General features: G+C 27.2%; 5 protein-coding genes and 1 non-coding gene across 8 annotated transcripts; 2 read left to right on the top strand and 4 right to left on the bottom strand.

Annotated features, from left to right (window-relative positions):
- Positions 1–276: 276 nt before the first annotated feature.
- Positions 277–9,640, top strand: LOC127284649 (uncharacterized). Of its 3 annotated transcripts, XM_051310198.1 has the most exons (8): positions 277–499; positions 552–821; positions 1,732–5,759; positions 5,974–7,205; positions 7,337–7,615; positions 7,687–8,349; positions 8,462–8,596; positions 9,126–9,640. In XM_051310198.1, exons 2-7 carry the CDS (start codon positions 599–601, stop codon positions 8,556–8,558), a joined length of 6,522 nt encoding a protein of 2,173 aa, XP_051166155.1. In that variant the 5' UTR covers positions 277–499; positions 552–598; the 3' UTR covers positions 8,559–8,596; positions 9,126–9,640. The 3 variants fall into 3 exon arrangements, with proteins under 3 accessions (XP_051166155.1, XP_051166154.1, XP_051166156.1); XM_051310197.1 differs by having other exon boundaries at positions 277–821; XM_051310199.1 differs by having other exon boundaries at positions 277–821; positions 8,462–8,601.
- On the bottom strand, positions 9,606–10,393 carry LOC127284671 (uncharacterized). The gene is made up of 2 exons (XM_051310244.1): positions 10,082–10,393; positions 9,606–9,977 (listed from the first exon to the last, which is right to left on the bottom strand). Exons 1-2 carry the CDS (start codon positions 10,264–10,266, stop codon positions 9,749–9,751), a joined length of 414 nt encoding a protein of 137 aa, XP_051166201.1. The 5' UTR covers positions 10,267–10,393; the 3' UTR covers positions 9,606–9,748.
- Positions 10,394–10,524: 131 nt separating this feature from the next.
- Positions 10,525–16,643, top strand: LOC127284661 (dolichyl-phosphate beta-glucosyltransferase). The gene is made up of 6 exons (XM_051310218.1): positions 10,525–10,863; positions 11,085–11,259; positions 11,412–11,608; positions 11,689–11,797; positions 11,879–12,301; positions 16,499–16,643. The coding sequence occupies exons 1-6, from the start codon at positions 10,804–10,806 to the stop codon at positions 16,564–16,566; spliced, it is 1,032 nt and encodes a 343-aa protein (XP_051166175.1). The 5' UTR covers positions 10,525–10,803; the 3' UTR covers positions 16,567–16,643.
- On the bottom strand, positions 12,326–14,710 carry LOC127284667 (soma ferritin-like). The gene is made up of 4 exons (XM_051310239.1): positions 14,217–14,710; positions 13,732–13,972; positions 13,413–13,604; positions 12,326–13,228 (listed from the first exon to the last, which is right to left on the bottom strand). The coding sequence occupies exons 1-4, from the start codon at positions 14,297–14,299 to the stop codon at positions 12,917–12,919; spliced, it is 828 nt and encodes a 275-aa protein (XP_051166196.1). The 5' UTR covers positions 14,300–14,710; the 3' UTR covers positions 12,326–12,916.
- On the bottom strand, positions 14,713–16,781 carry LOC127284670 (soma ferritin-like). Its single transcript, XM_051310242.1, has 3 exons — positions 16,633–16,781; positions 16,225–16,449; positions 14,713–15,477 (listed from the first exon to the last, which is right to left on the bottom strand). Exons 1-3 carry the CDS (start codon positions 16,729–16,731, stop codon positions 15,289–15,291), a joined length of 513 nt encoding a protein of 170 aa, XP_051166199.1. The 5' UTR covers positions 16,732–16,781; the 3' UTR covers positions 14,713–15,288.
- Positions 15,756–15,827, bottom strand: Trnaa-cgc (transfer RNA alanine (anticodon CGC)). The gene has a single exon. It is a non-coding gene; the product is annotated as a tRNA-Ala (tRNA).
- Positions 16,782–16,783: the final 2 nt, after the last annotated feature.

The following is a 16,783-nucleotide window of genomic DNA, read 5'->3' as shown; positions in this document are numbered from 1 at the left end:
TTGAGTACCCGCGAAATTTAAATCACATTTTGCTTTACACTTTATCTAAACACTTAATACAATGTAACTAAAAATAAATTTTCTCAAATTTAACATAAATTGATAATACAATATTTAATATTTACATAAAATGTTTAAAGAAAACGATTTTTGTTATTTTTCCTTTGTTATTTGAAAATTTAATTTAAAAAGAACCGCGTAACTAGCGCCTCTACTGACTAAGAATAATAACAACAGAAACTCTTTGTTCCATTCATTCCTTTGTGATTTAATTTTTCAAAATGGCCACATCATGAAGAAGCAGAGATGCGTGAGAACAATCATTTGGAAGAAAAATAAGTGTTTTATTTAGTTTTTATTAATTTCATTACCTAACAAAATTTATGTAAACAATATTAATTAACTTTTTAATTCGGGTTTTTTTAAAAAAAAAATATTGTTTTTTAAGGACAACAAAAAAAATTGTAATGCGTAATAGCTTCCGTCATCGTTAAAAAAAGCAAGTTATTTTTTCTTTTATATCATATACTTATTTAATTTATAATATTTAGTAAATTTAAGGAAAAGTTAGCAAACAAAGATAAGAGAAAAGAAAAACATGGCGAGTGATTTCTCAAGCGAATGCAATGAGGCAATGGCAATTTTGGACGACGAGAAAGAAGAAGGTGAATTATCCCTTGATGATGTTAGTTCATCGGAAGAAGGACACATAAATTATCGATGTATGGAGAAATTCCGTGATGGTCGCTTACATTCACATCATCAGGCTCCTTGTGAAATTTCTACCAGATACATTGGTTCGAAATTTCCTCACAAAAAAGGTAAAAGACAAGTTTAATTAAATTTTCTATAAACTTAGATAATTTTAATCTTTATCTTCTATTCACAAATATATTTTAATGTAAATAATTATTACATTCATTCACTTTAAATATAGAAATAATATTTGTTGATATATAATGCTGAGTCATGTATTTATTAACTTTTGGATATTTAATTTCTACTATATTTATAGTTATAGGTATACATATATATATATGAATCATTAAAGGCTATTATTTCAACTGCACGTGTTATGCTTTGTTAAGTTTCCATTTCTATCAGCACTTGTGATAATTACTTATGTAATGAACAATTCTTATAAAACATTTAAATTCATTTATAATTATTATGAAACATGTACTAGTTTGGATAACTATTTCCTTAAAAGAAAAAATAGCAAACGTTTATTTCAATTTTGTTAATTTAATATTTTACGCAATTTTTTTAATTCTACTATTTCATATATGATTTCATTATTCAATTTACCAAAAGTCTAATGACCAAATAATTTATTATTTCACTAAATTTTTATTATCGGTAATTTTTTTATTCAGTTTTTATTTTTCATGAAATGTATTCTTCCAATTTCTCATTATCTATATTTGAATACAAAATTGTAGTAATTTATTATTGTCACTTGGCTTTTAAGTAAATTGAACATTAGAAAAAATAAAAATTATAGTAGAAAATTTATTATAAGGGGGAAACTTCAAGGTTACTTTAGGGGCTGAAACTATTAGTAAAATAGAAAATCCATCAAATTTCATTTAGAATATTTCTTTAATAATTTTTTATAGCTTATTGAAAAATATTATACTTTTATTCTGATTACAAATTAAGCTATTTGTCGATTTTTTTGGTATTTTTAATCCATTTCTAATCAAGTAGAAGTACACCTTGTTACTTAAGATGCAGAGAAGGGGAAGGAGAACCATCATCATCATATAAAAGATACAGGACATTCAGGAGATCGACTTACAAGCTCTACACTGCAGGAAAAGAATGATGATCTTATTCCAATTTCAAGTGACAGCGACATGGAACTCGTCGGACTCCCAAAACGTGTTCATCGTGCAAAATCGAATAAAGTTAAAAAAAAGAAAAAAAAACGAAAACCCCACACGTCTGTCATTGAAAAAGACGACGAATCAATTGCCAATGAAATTGATGACAATTTAACAATAATGAATCTCAATTCATCTACATCATCGAAAGAAAATCGTTTACTCAAAACTCATCATCATCACCATCATCATCATCGTAGTGAAAAAAGTCCAACATATAAAATGAAAATTTCTCCCAGAAATCATAAATCTTCTCTAATTGGAATTCAATTATCAGAAGAAAAAAATAAATCACCAATTCAAAGTAGATCAACAGAGGCGAAGAAACGATTAAAAAAATTAAAAACATCGGAAAAAGAAACTCATAAAGATTTAATAAATCCACTTTATAAAAAAATACGAAAACGTACATTACCATCTGATATCGTATCTTCTCCTTCGACTGATATTCACGTGACAAGTTTATTAAAAAAAGTCCGTCATTATGGAAAGGTAGGAACATTGGAAGATAGTCAAATTTCCACTAAGACGAAAGATCATGGCTCATCATTAAAAAAGAAATTGAATATTTTTCTTAAGCCAACATCAGAGAATAATGATGATATTATTCAAGTAATTGAAGACGATTCTGGTAAAAAGAAAAATGAGAATGGCGAAGAAGAAGATGATTTAAATATTTTGAGACAAAAGGCTTTAGAGACGAAACAAAATAAGATAAATAAAAATCAAGAAGAAGAAGAAATTATAGAAAATTCTAATATTGAAATGGAAGTTAAAAATAATTCAACCGAAGCAGATGTTACAGAAAATATCACTAACGATGAAGAAATTAAAGGAAATATAAATAATGAAGATGACGATGGTGATGATGAAGATTTAAAATTACGCTTAATAGCTCTTCGTTCCGCGGTTTTTAAAAAACATCGTGATAGAGTTGCAAAATTACAAAAAGATAAGGAAACAAATCTTCCTCCAAGATGTGAAAGTCCATTTAGCGAAAGTTTTATAAATAATATATCCCTAGCTGAAGATATTGACGTTGAATGTCCGTCATATTCTTCCGAAACGGCAAAAGATTCTAACAATAGTATCGAAGATATGGAATTAGATTCCGATATCGAAAGTGATATTGTTCTCGAAAAAGATAATAATTCTCAAAAAATTATTAATTCCGAAAAAGATGATTTCTCACCATCAAATAATATTAATTTTGACGAAGCACCCTATTCGCCCACAGACGCTGTGAACAATGAATTAATTTTAGAAGCCGAACAATTGGGAATCGATACCACCGATGTTTCCTTTATTAATATAAATAGTAAAAATTTTTCTAAATTTGGTTCCTTTTTACCTATTAATAATAAGGAAAAATCTCCCCCCATAAGAAATACTTACAGTACGATTTCAAATTCATCATCAAATTCAGATATAGGTTTTAGATCATTGCCTAAAAATAATCATGATCGACATAATAATTTCGAAAGACCATATTCACCTTCGGATGCTCCCGTTTTTGATCCCGACTTAACTGATTCTTTATTAACTCCAAGTAACAACGAGACATTAAACTATAAAAATAATTTAGGTTCCAATAATATTAATAATAATTTCCCATTGCATAATCAATCTGCAAAGGAGCCCGAAGTTATATTAATTGATGATGATCTTCCCGAGACAGATATTGATGGAAGTCCTTTAGTGCCAATGGAAAAGGATTTCAATATACACTATCACATTCCAGAACATCTTTCTTATCAAATGCTTCAACCATCTTATCAGCCTCTTTATTTAAATAATCCACATCATGATATCCGTGGAATTCCTGCTTTTATTCATAATCCTCCAGTACCTCAGTCAGTTTTAAGAGTTAGTCAACAATTACAACAAGAATCAAAAATGTCAAGAGAAGCCAAAGAAATGCCAATAGAAAAATTATACAAAAATTTACCAGTTCCACCAATGAATGTTGAATTCATCAATGAACATTTTAATTACAGTCAATTACATCCAACACAAAAGAGGCCAATTATTGATTTACTAGCGATGGATCAATTAAGAACAACAACGCGCGATATTGATAATCAACAAACAAAAGAAAATTTATCCATTAATTGTCACGAGGAAGAATCAACTATCAATATTGGTAAAAACAAAAAGAAATCGAAACAAAAAAGAAAAAGATCAAAAAGAAATTTAAATGAATTTGATGAAACCGATTCCGAATCAAATGAAAATATAAAAGAGATCAAAAATTCAGAATCCATTAAACGAATGAAAACTTCGACTAATGAAATACCAACTATCAACGAATTATCAAATATTCGTTATGACAATAAAACAGGAGAATGTGTAGAAAATAATATTCGAATGGATGTCGAATATGTTGTAAGAGAATGTACTGAAAATATTGTAAGAAGAGATGCAGAAAATATTTTAAAAAATAATACAGATAATACAAAAAAAGATACCGACAATATTGTAAACAAAGATACGGAAAAAATTTTGAGAAAAGAAACAGAAAATAAAATGAAATCACAAATTACTTCATGTACAGAAAAAGATGAAACACAAAAGAATTTAAATGTAAATTTAGAATCGAGAAGAAACAGCATTGATGAAGATGAAGATGAATTAAGAGCAATTTTACTTGCCTCTATGGGAAAACGTACAAAATCTCCGAAAATTAATAAAACTCCAACTGTAACTAAATCTAACGAAATTGCAACGAATCGAAATATTCAAATGCCAATTGTTACTTCAACTCCGAATAAAAGTACTGAAATTGATTTGCTCACTAATGAAGCTTCTGTAAAAAATGTACCTACTAAAGAAGTTAATTCAAAAATTGTACCTGCTAAAGAAACACTTGCAAAGGATTTATCTAATAAAGAAACATCTGCAAAAGTTTCACCTACAAAAATTACGCCTAAAGTTTTATCTACAAAAATTTTACCTACCAAGATTTTGCCTGTAAAAAATTTATCTTCTAAAGTTTTTCTTCCAAGAGTTATATCTACAAAAATTTTATCTACTTCAGTTTTACCTGCTAAAGTTTCGTCAACAAAAATTTTACCTTCTAAAGTCACGCCACAAAAAGTTTTACCTACTAAAGTTGCATCTCAAAAAATTTCACCCAGTAAAATTGCAACTCAAAAAATTTCACCTTCTAAACTTCCAATCGCAAAAGTTGTACTTACAAAATTAACACCCACAAAGGTTGCGTCAACAAAAGTTCTACCAACAAAAACTTTACCAAATAAAGTATTATCAACAAAAATAACAATTAACAATTCCTTAGCAATTAATTCAGTTTTAGGCAAAAGAAAAGCAACTACAGTTCCTTTATCATCCAACACGCAAAGGAAATTAGTGAAAAAACCAATGATACCAGCCATGACAAAAGTTGTCAATAATGCAAAACGTTATCAAAATTCTTTATTACAAAGGAAACTTAATTTACAAAAAGCAATTATGACATTTAATGCAAAAAAATTAATTGCAAATAAATCATTGCGTGTAGTAAATCTTAATAATCAAACAAGCCGTTCAATAAGTCCAAATGTATCGTCCGCGAATAAATCCGAACGATTTATCATTAATTTAAATTCAGATACGGAAAGTGATTCAGAGTCAGAAAGACGAAATACAATTGTCGCTGTCACAAATACAAGCAGTGTAGAGAAACATCCACCTCTCACAATACCAACCACTGAATTTGAGAGAAGTGTCGATCAATTTCTCCGCGATGTTCGAAAGAGGCAGGAGACAGCAGCCGCTACTAAACAATCAACCAATTCCAGTTTAGCAAAAACTTTATCTCCCTCAGAAAATCCAACAAATGGAAAAAATGCCTCTGCTACTATTACACCTTTGGTAAGATTAAATATTTCTTTTTTTTTAAAATGAATTATTTTTTCATTCGTTTACTTTTTTTAATTTAATTTTATTTATTTGTAATTCGATTTAATTAATAATTAATTGATAAAAATAATGTCTCTTAAAGAGATTGGATATTTCGTAAAAGTGAAAATTGGAAAATGAAAGGATTTTGCTTTTACGAGTATCTTGTATGGAGATTATTTTATAGGCTGTTCGTCACTTGCCAGTATCGCAACAAGCAGAATATCATCGTTTGAAGCAACAGATTGTCGAACGTGAAAAATTAAAATTGCAAAGAACAACAACTTCAAGTACTAATACTGTTATTCCACCAGATCCTCCAGCTGTAACCGAATCAATAACATCAACGCCAAATATTGTTTCGTCAACAAATATTTCTAAAACACCAATTACAAAAAGTCCAATTGATAATCCATCGTTAACGAATTCTCCAGATTCCACACTTGCACCTCAAGTCAAACCGAATATAACAATTCAAATAAGTAATATTGGAGCATCGCCTAAAAAAACCGTTACAATAAGTTCGCCTGTTTCAAATTTGGTTGAGGAGAAACCAAAGCAGCAGGAGCAGGAGGAGCCCACCTTTCCCAAATTGAGAATATTAACTTGCGAGCAAATTAATTTGAAATTATTTCAAATACAAGTCTCGCAAAAAGATGAGGGAAGGAAAGTCATCGTTGGTGATATAAATTCACGAATAAATGATAAACAAACTAGTTTAGATACACAAAATTTGGATGATTCTGTAATTATTCTGTCGGAAATAACGAGTGATTCTCGAGAAAACAATAGTGAGACTAGTGTAAACAAACGTATTGAGACGGAAACTTCAAATGTTGCCTTATCAAAAAATAGTACAACGCTTGCATGTGATAATAATATAACTACCACGATTAATAATACTCATATAAATACATCTGAAAAAGAGGAGAGCATTTCCGAGGGCCAAGTTTTGAAACATGTAAAAGACGCTTCAAAAGAATCAAATTCAGAAAAATCAATTGCCACAAAGGAACCAATAAAGAAATCAACTGTAAAGAAACCAATAGAAAAGGAATCAACTGCTAAGAAAAATCTGATAGCTACGAAAGAATCGATTCCTGAAAACGAGACAACTGTCACGAAAAAACCAATTACTGAAAAGGAATCGATGGTTGGAAAAGAAACAATTGCCGTAGAAGAAGCAATTGTCACGAAAGAATCCACTGTTTCGAAACCAGTTGAATCTGAAAATATAGAATCTAATTTGAAAGACAATACTGATAAAGGTTCTGAATCGTCTGGCAAGGAAAAGGGTCAGCAAGTGTGGGATGTAATTAAAACTAATGTTCAAACTGAAGTGGAGACAGTATCGAAATTAGGAAACGAAGAAATGAAGAGGAAACTGGTGGAAACAGAACAGGAATTAGTGGCTAAAAGGTAAGAAACTGATATTTTTATTATTTCAATAAAATTGCTAATAATTATTAACTTGTATAAAATTTGACATTTATAGGATCTTTTTATTGTTTTTACGTTTGGCAGTAAAGTATAAAATTTTCACACAACAGGTACGAAGTTCTTGACGATTTGGCCGAAGTGTCAAAAAGTCTTCGACAATGGGAATTGGAAAAAGATTTGCAGTCAAACTTAACTGACGAAGTGAAAAAGCTGATAGAACAGCTGAAGCAAACCGAGGAGAAGCTCCAAGAACAAAAGGATAAAGTTACAAATATGGGACTAAAGGTGTCAACTGTCCATGAAAAAATGAATATCGGCAGAAAGGAATGTTTTCGACTTTCGAAAATTTGCACAGGTCTTGGAAATCGTGTTTACGGTCAAAAGTACAAGTAAGTTGTTGCAATTTCTTTTTATCACATTTCTTATTTTGATATTAATTAACTATTTCCATTTTTTTCAGAGTTCCTGAGTCAGGTGTTCAATTAGTGAATAACAGACTGAAAGAAGTGGCTCAACACACTAGTCAGCTTTGTAAAAAGAAAAATGACAAAAGGCGAAGAATTTCTGTAGCAAGTAATAGATCAAGTGGAAAAGAATCTGATACTTCAAGTCAAATGGCAAAATTAAATTCAAATGTGAAAAATTCCCAAGGCACAATACAAACGACAAATCAAGTTACAAATTCACATAATACAACATTATTGCAATCATGTTATGAAAATATTTCAAGCCCAATGGAACGACAAAATTCTTATGAATCAATTTTTAGTTATGGAAAAGGAAGCAGCGCAAGTAGCAGTTCAAGAACTCATAGCTCCAGTGATGTAGTTAGAGAAATTGATAAAGAGGATGATAATGCGATGCCAGATTCCAGTAAAAAAATCATCAATTCATCTAGTTCATTGAGCGACAATGTTTCACAATCGCAGGTGAAACAGACTATTGAAAATAAAAAAAGTGAGAACAATAAAACTGTCGATTCTTCATCAAGAATGGAAAATAATGAATCTTCTACGTGCCATATTGGAGAAAAATCCGTTTCAAATCAAATTAATGATAACCAAAAGAAAATGAAAACTTTGAGGCCTTATGTTTCGATATTGGATCATATGAAAACTGCAAGGTAAATTATGTGTTTATATTTTACAATTTATATATTATTAGGTAATAGGTAATTAGTTTAATTGTAATAAAATTTTGTTTAAAAAGTTTTCTAAGAGAATTATTTTATTTAGGAATTCAAGATTAGATGGAATTCTTTGCCCATATCAATTAATGGGAAGTTGTCAAGACGCTGATTGTCAATATGTACATCATTCTCCTAGTCATTAGCAGTCCTAGAGGCTAAAAAATCAACATATTTCCAATACGTAAGGTGGTTCTAATATTAGTAAATTGGTCCATTCAATGATTGATTTACTATTTCCAATGATCTCGCATATCGACAAATAACTTTAATTTATCTTTTTTTATTTAATATTTTTTTATTATGAATTAATATTTCATTTCATAACTAATTTACATTTTTATTTTGATTCATTTGAATCATATTTTTATATTGTTAGTATTATTCTTTTTTTCTGAATCTTTTTTTTTTTATTTTCCATTTTTTATAATTTTGTTACTTAATTTTATTACTGTTGAAACGTTTAATCATTTCCAATTTATAAATCCTGTACATTTTACACTTATATTTTTTCTTACAAATTTAATGAAAATGTTTAACTAAATTATTTCACGATTTAAATGAAATCGAATCTATTTTCTGATTATTCGTTAAAATGCTAATAAATTTTTTTTCTCTCTTTATTAACTTAAAAAAAAGAATGAAAATCTTTAAAGAAGACAACAGGATTTACAAAATGGATTGTAAATTCTTTTTTTTTCTTAACATTACAGATTCTGTACCAGACTCGACTAAAAGTGAGATTTTAGAAGAAAAATTAAAAAAAAAATTAAGAGAATTGTATTTTGAAATGTTACCAACTCTAAAATGGTAAGTTTATCTTCTTAAAGAAGATTTTAATGACTCGTATTTATTGTCTACACAACGCATCAAATAAGGTGAAATTTTGTTTTTAAATAAGTAGTTATTTTTTTTATTTAATTATTAATTATTAATAAATTTTTTTTTATTTCTCCATTTACTTAAAGAAAAGACAATCGTGAAAAATAGGGCATAATATATTAGTCAAATGTAAATAATAAATACAATTTTTTGATATAAAAGATACTTGTGCATATTGTGTATATATATATATATTATAAGAAAAGAAAAGCGATTTTTTGTAAATCGTTATAAATGCGTTTCTCGAAAATAAAAGTGATTAATTATTTTTTTTTACATGTTACCAAAATCATATTGTAAGCAAGTTGTAATTGAGTTTGTGTAATAAAGATAATTATATTCTTAATCATTTATTATTATTTACATGTTATTCATATACAAATTTTATAATTTTTCTCATTAATCAATTTAATTATAAATTTTTCAATTAGTTGTTTTCAATTGAAAATTATTATTAGCCATATTTATAGCCTGGAAATTTTCCTTGATCTCTTCTATGCCATGGAAATCGTCCTTCTTTTCTTGCTTCATCAAAATCTTCAATCCATTTTAAAGGACAAAATGTATTGTAAGATTCCTTAAACCATTCACAGGCTTCGTGACCTTCTCCAAGAATTTTTTCACATCGAAAAAAATCCACGTAACTCACAAAACATCTCAATGTTTGATTTTGCTGTTGGAATCTGTTAATATGAAAAATTATTTTATACAATTTTGATTGAAATTAAACAAAAATTACAATTTGATCCTAATTTTAATGGAAAATAAATCATTTCTTTTTATTTACCTAGGATCTAAACCAACTGTGGCTTTAAATATTTTTGGTTCTTTTTTAACTTCTTCTTCCTTTTTTAAACAAGGATCATCTGGATCAATTTCATTTTGTTGCTGTACATTTTCAATATTTTTTCCTACTGGTGTTGATGTTTTAGTAGAAAAATTATTATTTGTTTGATTTTCAACTGAAGACATTTTGATTTACAAAAATTTGCAAAAAAAAATTACATAAGTTTATTAAAATGACTTCAATTTTGGATAATTATATAAATGTCTTTATTTTCAAATATACATAAAATATGGTTATATCTATATGTTAACATTATTTAATTTTGACATATTTTATTTATAATAAACATTTGAAGATCAATGTGTAAATTGTTTGAGAAATTCCTCGAGTTTGAAATTTGCGCGCTATAAAATTTAAATATCCAGCGCGAACCAATCAAACGACAGGATTTTCAAGTTTTATTTTGATTACGTTGTTATATTTTTGTTGTAAACAGTTGTGTATAAAAGTATTAAAATAAGTAAATAATAATTAATGGAATCCAATAATTAATTGTCTTAAACAATGCATATGTTTGACATACAATCTTGTGTAAATATACAGTGTTAACGAGTGTATCCACGTGTTAATGAATAATTGAATTCAGATCTCATGAATGAATGAATGCCACGTAGTCGGCCTTTTATATACCAAGTATTTTAATTGTTTAGAAGCAGAAAACAATGTTGTTTAACATTATATTTATTTATTTACTGCCCATCGTTTTCGTTTCTATAATTTTGGTAAGTTTTCATACTTTCTTAAAGGTTATGTTTGTTTTGGTAAATCCTCCTGTTTTTGCCATTTTTGCAAACAAATATACAGATGTATATTAAAATTAAAAAAAGGAAGATTATTATTTGATTCTTTTATCAGTTTATTATATATTGTAAGAAATAATTATTTTGTGATAATATTACAAAGTTTTAGGTTATGTACAATAATATTGAACAATTATTTTCAGTTTTGCGTTGTACTCTATTTAATAACACAACCATATCCTAATACATGCCGATATGCTGAAGAGAAATTTTATTTTAATCCTACATCTGGTGAAAAAGAAGCTTTTCCTTCTTTGAATGATTCTTTTTCTGTACATATAAGTGTTATTGTTCCTGCCTACAACGAAGAGGAACGCTGTAATTATTTAAATTATCATTATTTACTGTCTTATTTTGTTTTATTTCTACTTTAAAATATTTATAGTTTGTTTCACATTTATAATTTGCTTATTGCCTAAATTCAACATTAATTTTTCTTTATTTATTTATTTATTTATTTTCTCTTGCAGTACCTCCGATGCTTGACGAATGTCTGGAGTATTTAGAGAATCGTAAAAAAAGTGGATTAACATATGAAGTTATTGTTGTAAGCGATGGTAGTGTTGATAAAACTGTCGAAATTGCTCACAGTTATTCCAAAAAATATAGAAATTTAAGAGTTTTAAAATTAGTCAAGAATAGAGGAAAAGGAGGAGCTGTAAGATTGGTAAATATTTTATAATCTAAAGTGTTATTTAATTGAATTAAAATCGTACATTATTATATTTTGACAATTATTTTTTTTAGGGAATTCAAAGTGCTAGGGGAAGTGTTCTATTATTTGCCGATGCAGATGGTGCAACGAAATTTGTTGATTTAGATAAATTAGAAAAAAGTTTAAAGGATGTTTTAGGAGGTGATTTATTTATACAATTTATGTTTGTTTATTCAATTTATTTCGGTAATAAATGGAAGTTTAATAAAAATTTGATTTCAGTGGACTACACGGAAGCTCCGGAACAAGTTGCTGATCAGCAAGCTTTGATTTGTGGATCACGTGCACATTTAGAGGAACAAGAAATCGCAAAAAGATCATTTTTCCGTTTGTTTTTAATGTATGGATTTCATTTTTTGGTTTGGTTTTTCTGTGTTAGAGACATTCGTGATACACAGTGTGGATTTAAACTTATGACTAGGGAAACTGCAAGAACAATATTTGATGTTTTACATGTGGAACGATGGGCTTTTGATGTTGAAATGCTCTACATTGCACAAACTCTAAAAATTCCCATCACTGAGATTGCTGTCAATTGGACTGAAATTGAAGGTTCAAAATTGGTGCCATTTTGGAGTTGGTTACAAATGGGACGTGATTTAGGTCTCATATGGTTGAGATACAAAATCGGAGCTTGGAAACTAAGTAAGCCGAAAACAAATTAAATTTGTTTATTTTTTTTTTTTTCTTTAGGTAATTATTTTTCTCCACTGACTGTAAATCTTGAAATATTCATCTCCCATTCTTTATAATATGTTCAGTTCATCAATTGCACAATTCAATACACAGTATATTATTGTGTATTTGTTTAATATTTTTAAAAGAAAATGCTGATGTTTTTTATACATTTGCGGGTATGAAAGGCAATGATTTTTAGTGAATTTGATTATTTTTTAATATTTTTAAAGATATGAAAGGCAACAATTTCAGTGAATTTGGTTTTTTTTTTTAAATAAAAGTATGAAAGGCAACGATTTTACTGAATTCGGAGTGAATGAATTTTCCTATATTGTTATATATAAAATGCAATTCGGTGGATGAAATTCAATAATTTTAGGTTTAATAAAGTCTGTTTTTAAAACTGATAATAAAATCCGAATTACAAAAATACTAATTGTTAATTCTCATTATTCGAGATAAATACAAAAATTTATGTAAAAATATATAAATTTAAACAATAGGAGAATTTTTAAATAACTTAAATTTTTTTAAATTTAATATTTAATTAAATGTAATAATTAATTAAAAATTTTTTTGGTATTATTTTTCTTTTTTGAATTTATCGAAAAACTGTGTTGTACTTTCAAAAGTTTTAGAGTTCTTTAAAATATTAAAAGCAGGTAGAACATGATTATTTAATAATTCTTTGTCAAACATAAATCGAGCCAGTGATTCATCGCCAACTCCTGACAAAATTGTTACCAGTCTCGCCATTTCATTAATACTTTTCATTTGATCTTCCATGAAATAAGTAATTATAAAATCACTCGCATTTAAATCGCCATGTTTCTCAGCAATCGAATTCACTGAAACTAGTTTTTCTGTTACTTCCATTTCAAGTTGAAGTGCAGTCTGAAAATTTTATTTATCATCATCATTATCAGCTGTTGAATATAAAATTAAAATTGGGTTAAAGAGTCTTGATAATGATGATGATGATTATTATTTTAATTGCAGTCTTCTAATTAAAAAATAATTTACGAATTTTTGAGATAAAATTTTAAATTATTATACTAGAGGACTGTAAAATGATTACTTGGAAGGCATTAAGCGGACATTTCCAGTCTCCATCCTCGGGAGGTTTAATTGCACAGAGAGCAACAGAACCTCCGCGTAATTTTATGTAGTTCATTAATTTTAATGCATGACCATGTTCCTCATGATGCATTTGAGTAAAAAATGACTCGCATCCCGGAAGTGAAACGTCAACTCGGCCAAAATACGATGCCTATTTCGTTTGAAAAAAAAATTTAAATTTTCGAAAGACTTAATTTCACTTTCTTAATTTTTTAAAATGTTTGAAAAAAATTTTAACTTTGAGTTTTAAATAATTCCGTGATTTTTTATCAATCTACCATTGATAGGTAGTAATAAAAAGCCTTGAACTCAGCATTAATTTGCTCATTCATGATAGCTTCCGTCTCTGAATGAAATTTAAAATTTGTTTTTATTCCTGATGGCCATTTTGACGGGCGATTATTATTATTATTATTATTGACGCCTGAAAAAAATTGGGAATCACAATTTTTTGATTTCTTTATTCCCAATTTAATTAAATTTTGAAACAATGTCCTGGGCTGTGATCCATTATTTTCTCTATGGAAAAAAATATTTTTTTTTTACTGAATTAATCATAATCTATAATTAAACTTTTCGCTGACAGATAATCATTTGATTGATTACTCTTTTAGCAAGTATATCATGATTTAAATTTTAATCAATAATGATATATTAATTCTCAATTAATTTTAAGATTAATTTTTGTAATTGATTTTTAATTCAGGAATAATTATTGAATAATGTTTTTATTTAAAAAAAAAATTTTTGGGGTGTAACTTACAAAGTGCGAAGTCTTCGTAGAAATATTAAACTCAAAGAATAATTAATCTTGAGGTTAATCACACTAGAGGCAGATTTAAACATTCTTTGAGACAATTTTTATTCTTACTAATTAATTTTCGAGTAATAATTATTTAAGCATGAAAAAAGATAACTAACATTGTATATTATCTACTCGGAAAATTTATTTCTTGTTTACGAATTTTATTTTAAAAAGTAAATTACACAATATGACGTAAACAAATGACGAATATTACTAATTGAAAAAAAATTTTGTTACATTTCCACATTTGGTGTGATTATGAAAAACTTTATTTATTTTTCAAAGAACAACAATAACAATGCAACTAATTGCGCTGTAAAAAGATATATTGACAAAGGAATAAAATTATTTAAAAAATGAATAATAGGTAATATAAAAATGATTAATTAATATTAATTAAATATAATATTATGGAAAAAACGACTTAATCATGAGGCAAAATTAATAACAGTAATTTTCTGAATAATAAACTTTTATTTCTTACACTTAAATTTAGTTACAACGTTCAACATATGTAAAGAAATCATTTCTTAGTCTATTAAGTAATTATTTTTTTAGAACTCAAGTATAAACAAACATCTATTTAATAATGCGTGCTATACCCTTAATTTTATGAAGAAGAAAAATAAGTTTTCTTATTAATCATTTAATTGACAAAATTCTTAATCACTTAAATATAATACTTTAATCTCGACGTTTTAATATCTTTTTTTTATTTCGAGAAACGATATATATCATTCATAAAGAAAATAAACTGTATCAAAATTAATTAACAAACAAAATATATAATGAATTAATATGCATTTTTATGCAATTCAAGATTTTGTGCTTTCAATCAAATATAATGTCAAGTTTTTGAATACTTAAAAAAAAGAATTACTGTCTCTCGTTATATCAGTTCAACTTAAATATTGTACATTTTATACAATATTGAGTCTATCACAGTTGTTACCATTATAATGTTACATTATATATAACGAAGACTCAAATTATAAAAGAAAGAAAAGAAACAGAAAACAAAAATATCTACTTAATCCTTGTTCATTTCTTTGTCAAATACAAAAACGCCAAGACCTTCGCCAACTCGTTCTAGATTTGTCACATGAGCAGCAATTTCTCTAATAGATTCAACTTGCTCTTGTAAATATTCGCCTTCAAGGAAATCCATAAAATGAGCATCATTATGATTTGAAGCAATGGAATGCAATCTCAATAGGCTCTGAAATTAATAAAAAATATCATAATTATTATAAATCGAATTTAAAAAAAATGATGAATTAATATTATTTTTTCTCTCTTTTTATCATTTTAAAGTAATTAAAATTTATGACTTAAATCAAAAATTACAAATGGATATTTATTTATAAAAGAAATATTCGTATGCATAATTTAATAAACTAGAGAATATTGATCAAAAGATTTAAAAATACTGTTTTAAAAGAAAAAAAAATATTGAATTGTTCAGAGCTTAAATGATAAATAAAAAAAAAGAAATTTTGGAGGAGCTGGGATTTGAACCCAGGACTTTCCGCATGCGAAGCGGACACTCTACCACTGAGTTACACCCCCTGTTAAAATTATTTTCTTAAAACCGAGAGTCGAACCTTGAAAATTTGTTTTATTATAAAAAAAAGGTGTATTTTTTATTTTTACACAAAAAAAATTTAATAAATAATCAAAAAAATTTTTATAAATTTTCTTTGATTATTTATTGTTTATTTAAAACTGTAATGGATAATAAACACTTTTTTTTAAAATAATTTTTAATCAAATTTTGTTAATTAATTAATTTTAAATTAATTTTTTAATAAATGACCAAAGATTTAGTTTCTCTTTAGATATAAGAATTGAATTTGCTTTGTACAAATGAGAACGAAAGAAAAATGCAAAAACAGTTTCTGATTGCGAATTTTTTGATAACAACGAATTAAATAAATAAAGTAAGAGAATGGGAATTAAAAAATACCTCATTTACACGTTTTTCCAATGTCAAAGCCTCAGTCATTGCATCTTTAGCTGTACCCCATTCCTGTTTAGGGGGAGCGCTCACATCCATAAGTTTTATTGATCCTCCACGTTTATTTTGATATTCCATAAATTTCGTAGCATGATCGCGTTCCTCTTCTGAAGCATGTTTAAAGTACTTATAAAGTCCATGTAGAGCAACATCACTTCGCTGGAAATGATATGCCTAAAAAAAAATAAGGAAATCAATTAATTTGCGTATATTCTAATTGCAGGTTGCTCTATTTTTAGAACTCTAGAAAAACAACAACAACAACAACGAAGAATAAATTGTTTAGAATAATCTGATGAAAATAGCTGTCTGATGAAATATTTTACTCGATGAAAAAAAAGGATATTAATTACTCACCATTGAAAGGTAAACATAACTTGCTTGAAGTTCCAAATTTATTTGTTTATTAAGAGCATCCTCGCACTCTGTGCTATAATTTTGTCGTATAACACTCATAATTCTTTTTTGTGCTTAAAGGTCTTTGAAAGAAATTGACTTTTGGTATATG

The sequence above is a fragment of the Leptopilina boulardi genome, unplaced genomic scaffold (genome assembly GCF_019393585.1).
Source record: "Leptopilina boulardi isolate dan_hultmark-lab unplaced genomic scaffold, ZJU_Lbou_2.1 LbouV2_325, whole genome shotgun sequence".
NCBI classification, from domain to species: Eukaryota; Metazoa; Arthropoda; class Insecta; order Hymenoptera; family Figitidae; genus Leptopilina; species Leptopilina boulardi.
The sequence above is the reverse complement of the archived record's forward strand: the minus strand, read 5'-3'. Positions and strand labels throughout refer to the sequence as shown.

Bases quoted from the DNA above. Each gene is read 5' to 3' on its own strand.
- LOC127284649 (XM_051310198.1), top strand. From the start codon at position 599: ATGGCGAGTGATTTCTCAAGCGAATGCAATGAGGCAATGGCAATTTTG. The intron at 822-1,731 runs GTAAAAGACAAG...TTGTTACTTAAG, and splicing joins GAAATTTCCTCACAAAAAAG to ATGCAGAGAAGGGGAAGGAG. The intron at 8,350-8,461 runs GTAAATTATGTG...TATTTTATTTAG, and splicing joins GATCATATGAAAACTGCAAG to GAATTCAAGATTAGATGGAA.
- LOC127284671 (XM_051310244.1), bottom strand. From the start codon at position 10,266: ATGTCTTCAGTTGAAAATCAAACAAATAATAATTTTTCTACTAAAACA. The intron at 9,978-10,081 runs GTAAATAAAAAG...TCATATTAACAG, and splicing joins ACAGTTGGTTTAGATCCTAG to ATTCCAACAGCAAAATCAAA.
- LOC127284661 (XM_051310218.1), top strand. From the start codon at position 10,804: ATGTTGTTTAACATTATATTTATTTATTTACTGCCCATCGTTTTCGTT. The intron at 11,798-11,878 runs GTGATTTATTTA...ATTTGATTTCAG, and splicing joins TTTAAAGGATGTTTTAGGAG to TGGACTACACGGAAGCTCCG. The intron at 12,302-16,498 runs GTAAGCCGAAAA...TTCTAATTGCAG, and splicing joins AATCGGAGCTTGGAAACTAA to GTTGCTCTATTTTTAGAACT.
- LOC127284667 (XM_051310239.1), bottom strand. From the start codon at position 14,299: ATGTTTAAATCTGCCTCTAGTGTGATTAACCTCAAGATTAATTATTCT. The intron at 13,605-13,731 runs GTAGATTGATAA...CAAACGAAATAG, and splicing joins TTTATTACTACCTATCAATG to GCATCGTATTTTGGCCGAGT. The intron at 13,229-13,412 runs GTAATCATTTTA...TAAAATTTTCAG, and splicing joins GTCCGCTTAATGCCTTCCAA to ACTGCACTTCAACTTGAAAT.
- LOC127284670 (XM_051310242.1), bottom strand. From the start codon at position 16,731: ATGAGTGTTATACGACAAAATTATAGCACAGAGTGCGAGGATGCTCTT. The intron at 16,450-16,632 runs GTGAGTAATTAA...ATTTTTTTTTAG, and splicing joins GTTATGTTTACCTTTCAATG to GCATATCATTTCCAGCGAAG. The intron at 15,478-16,224 runs GTATTTTTTAAT...TATTAATTTCAG, and splicing joins TGGAAAAACGTGTAAATGAG to AGCCTATTGAGATTGCATTC.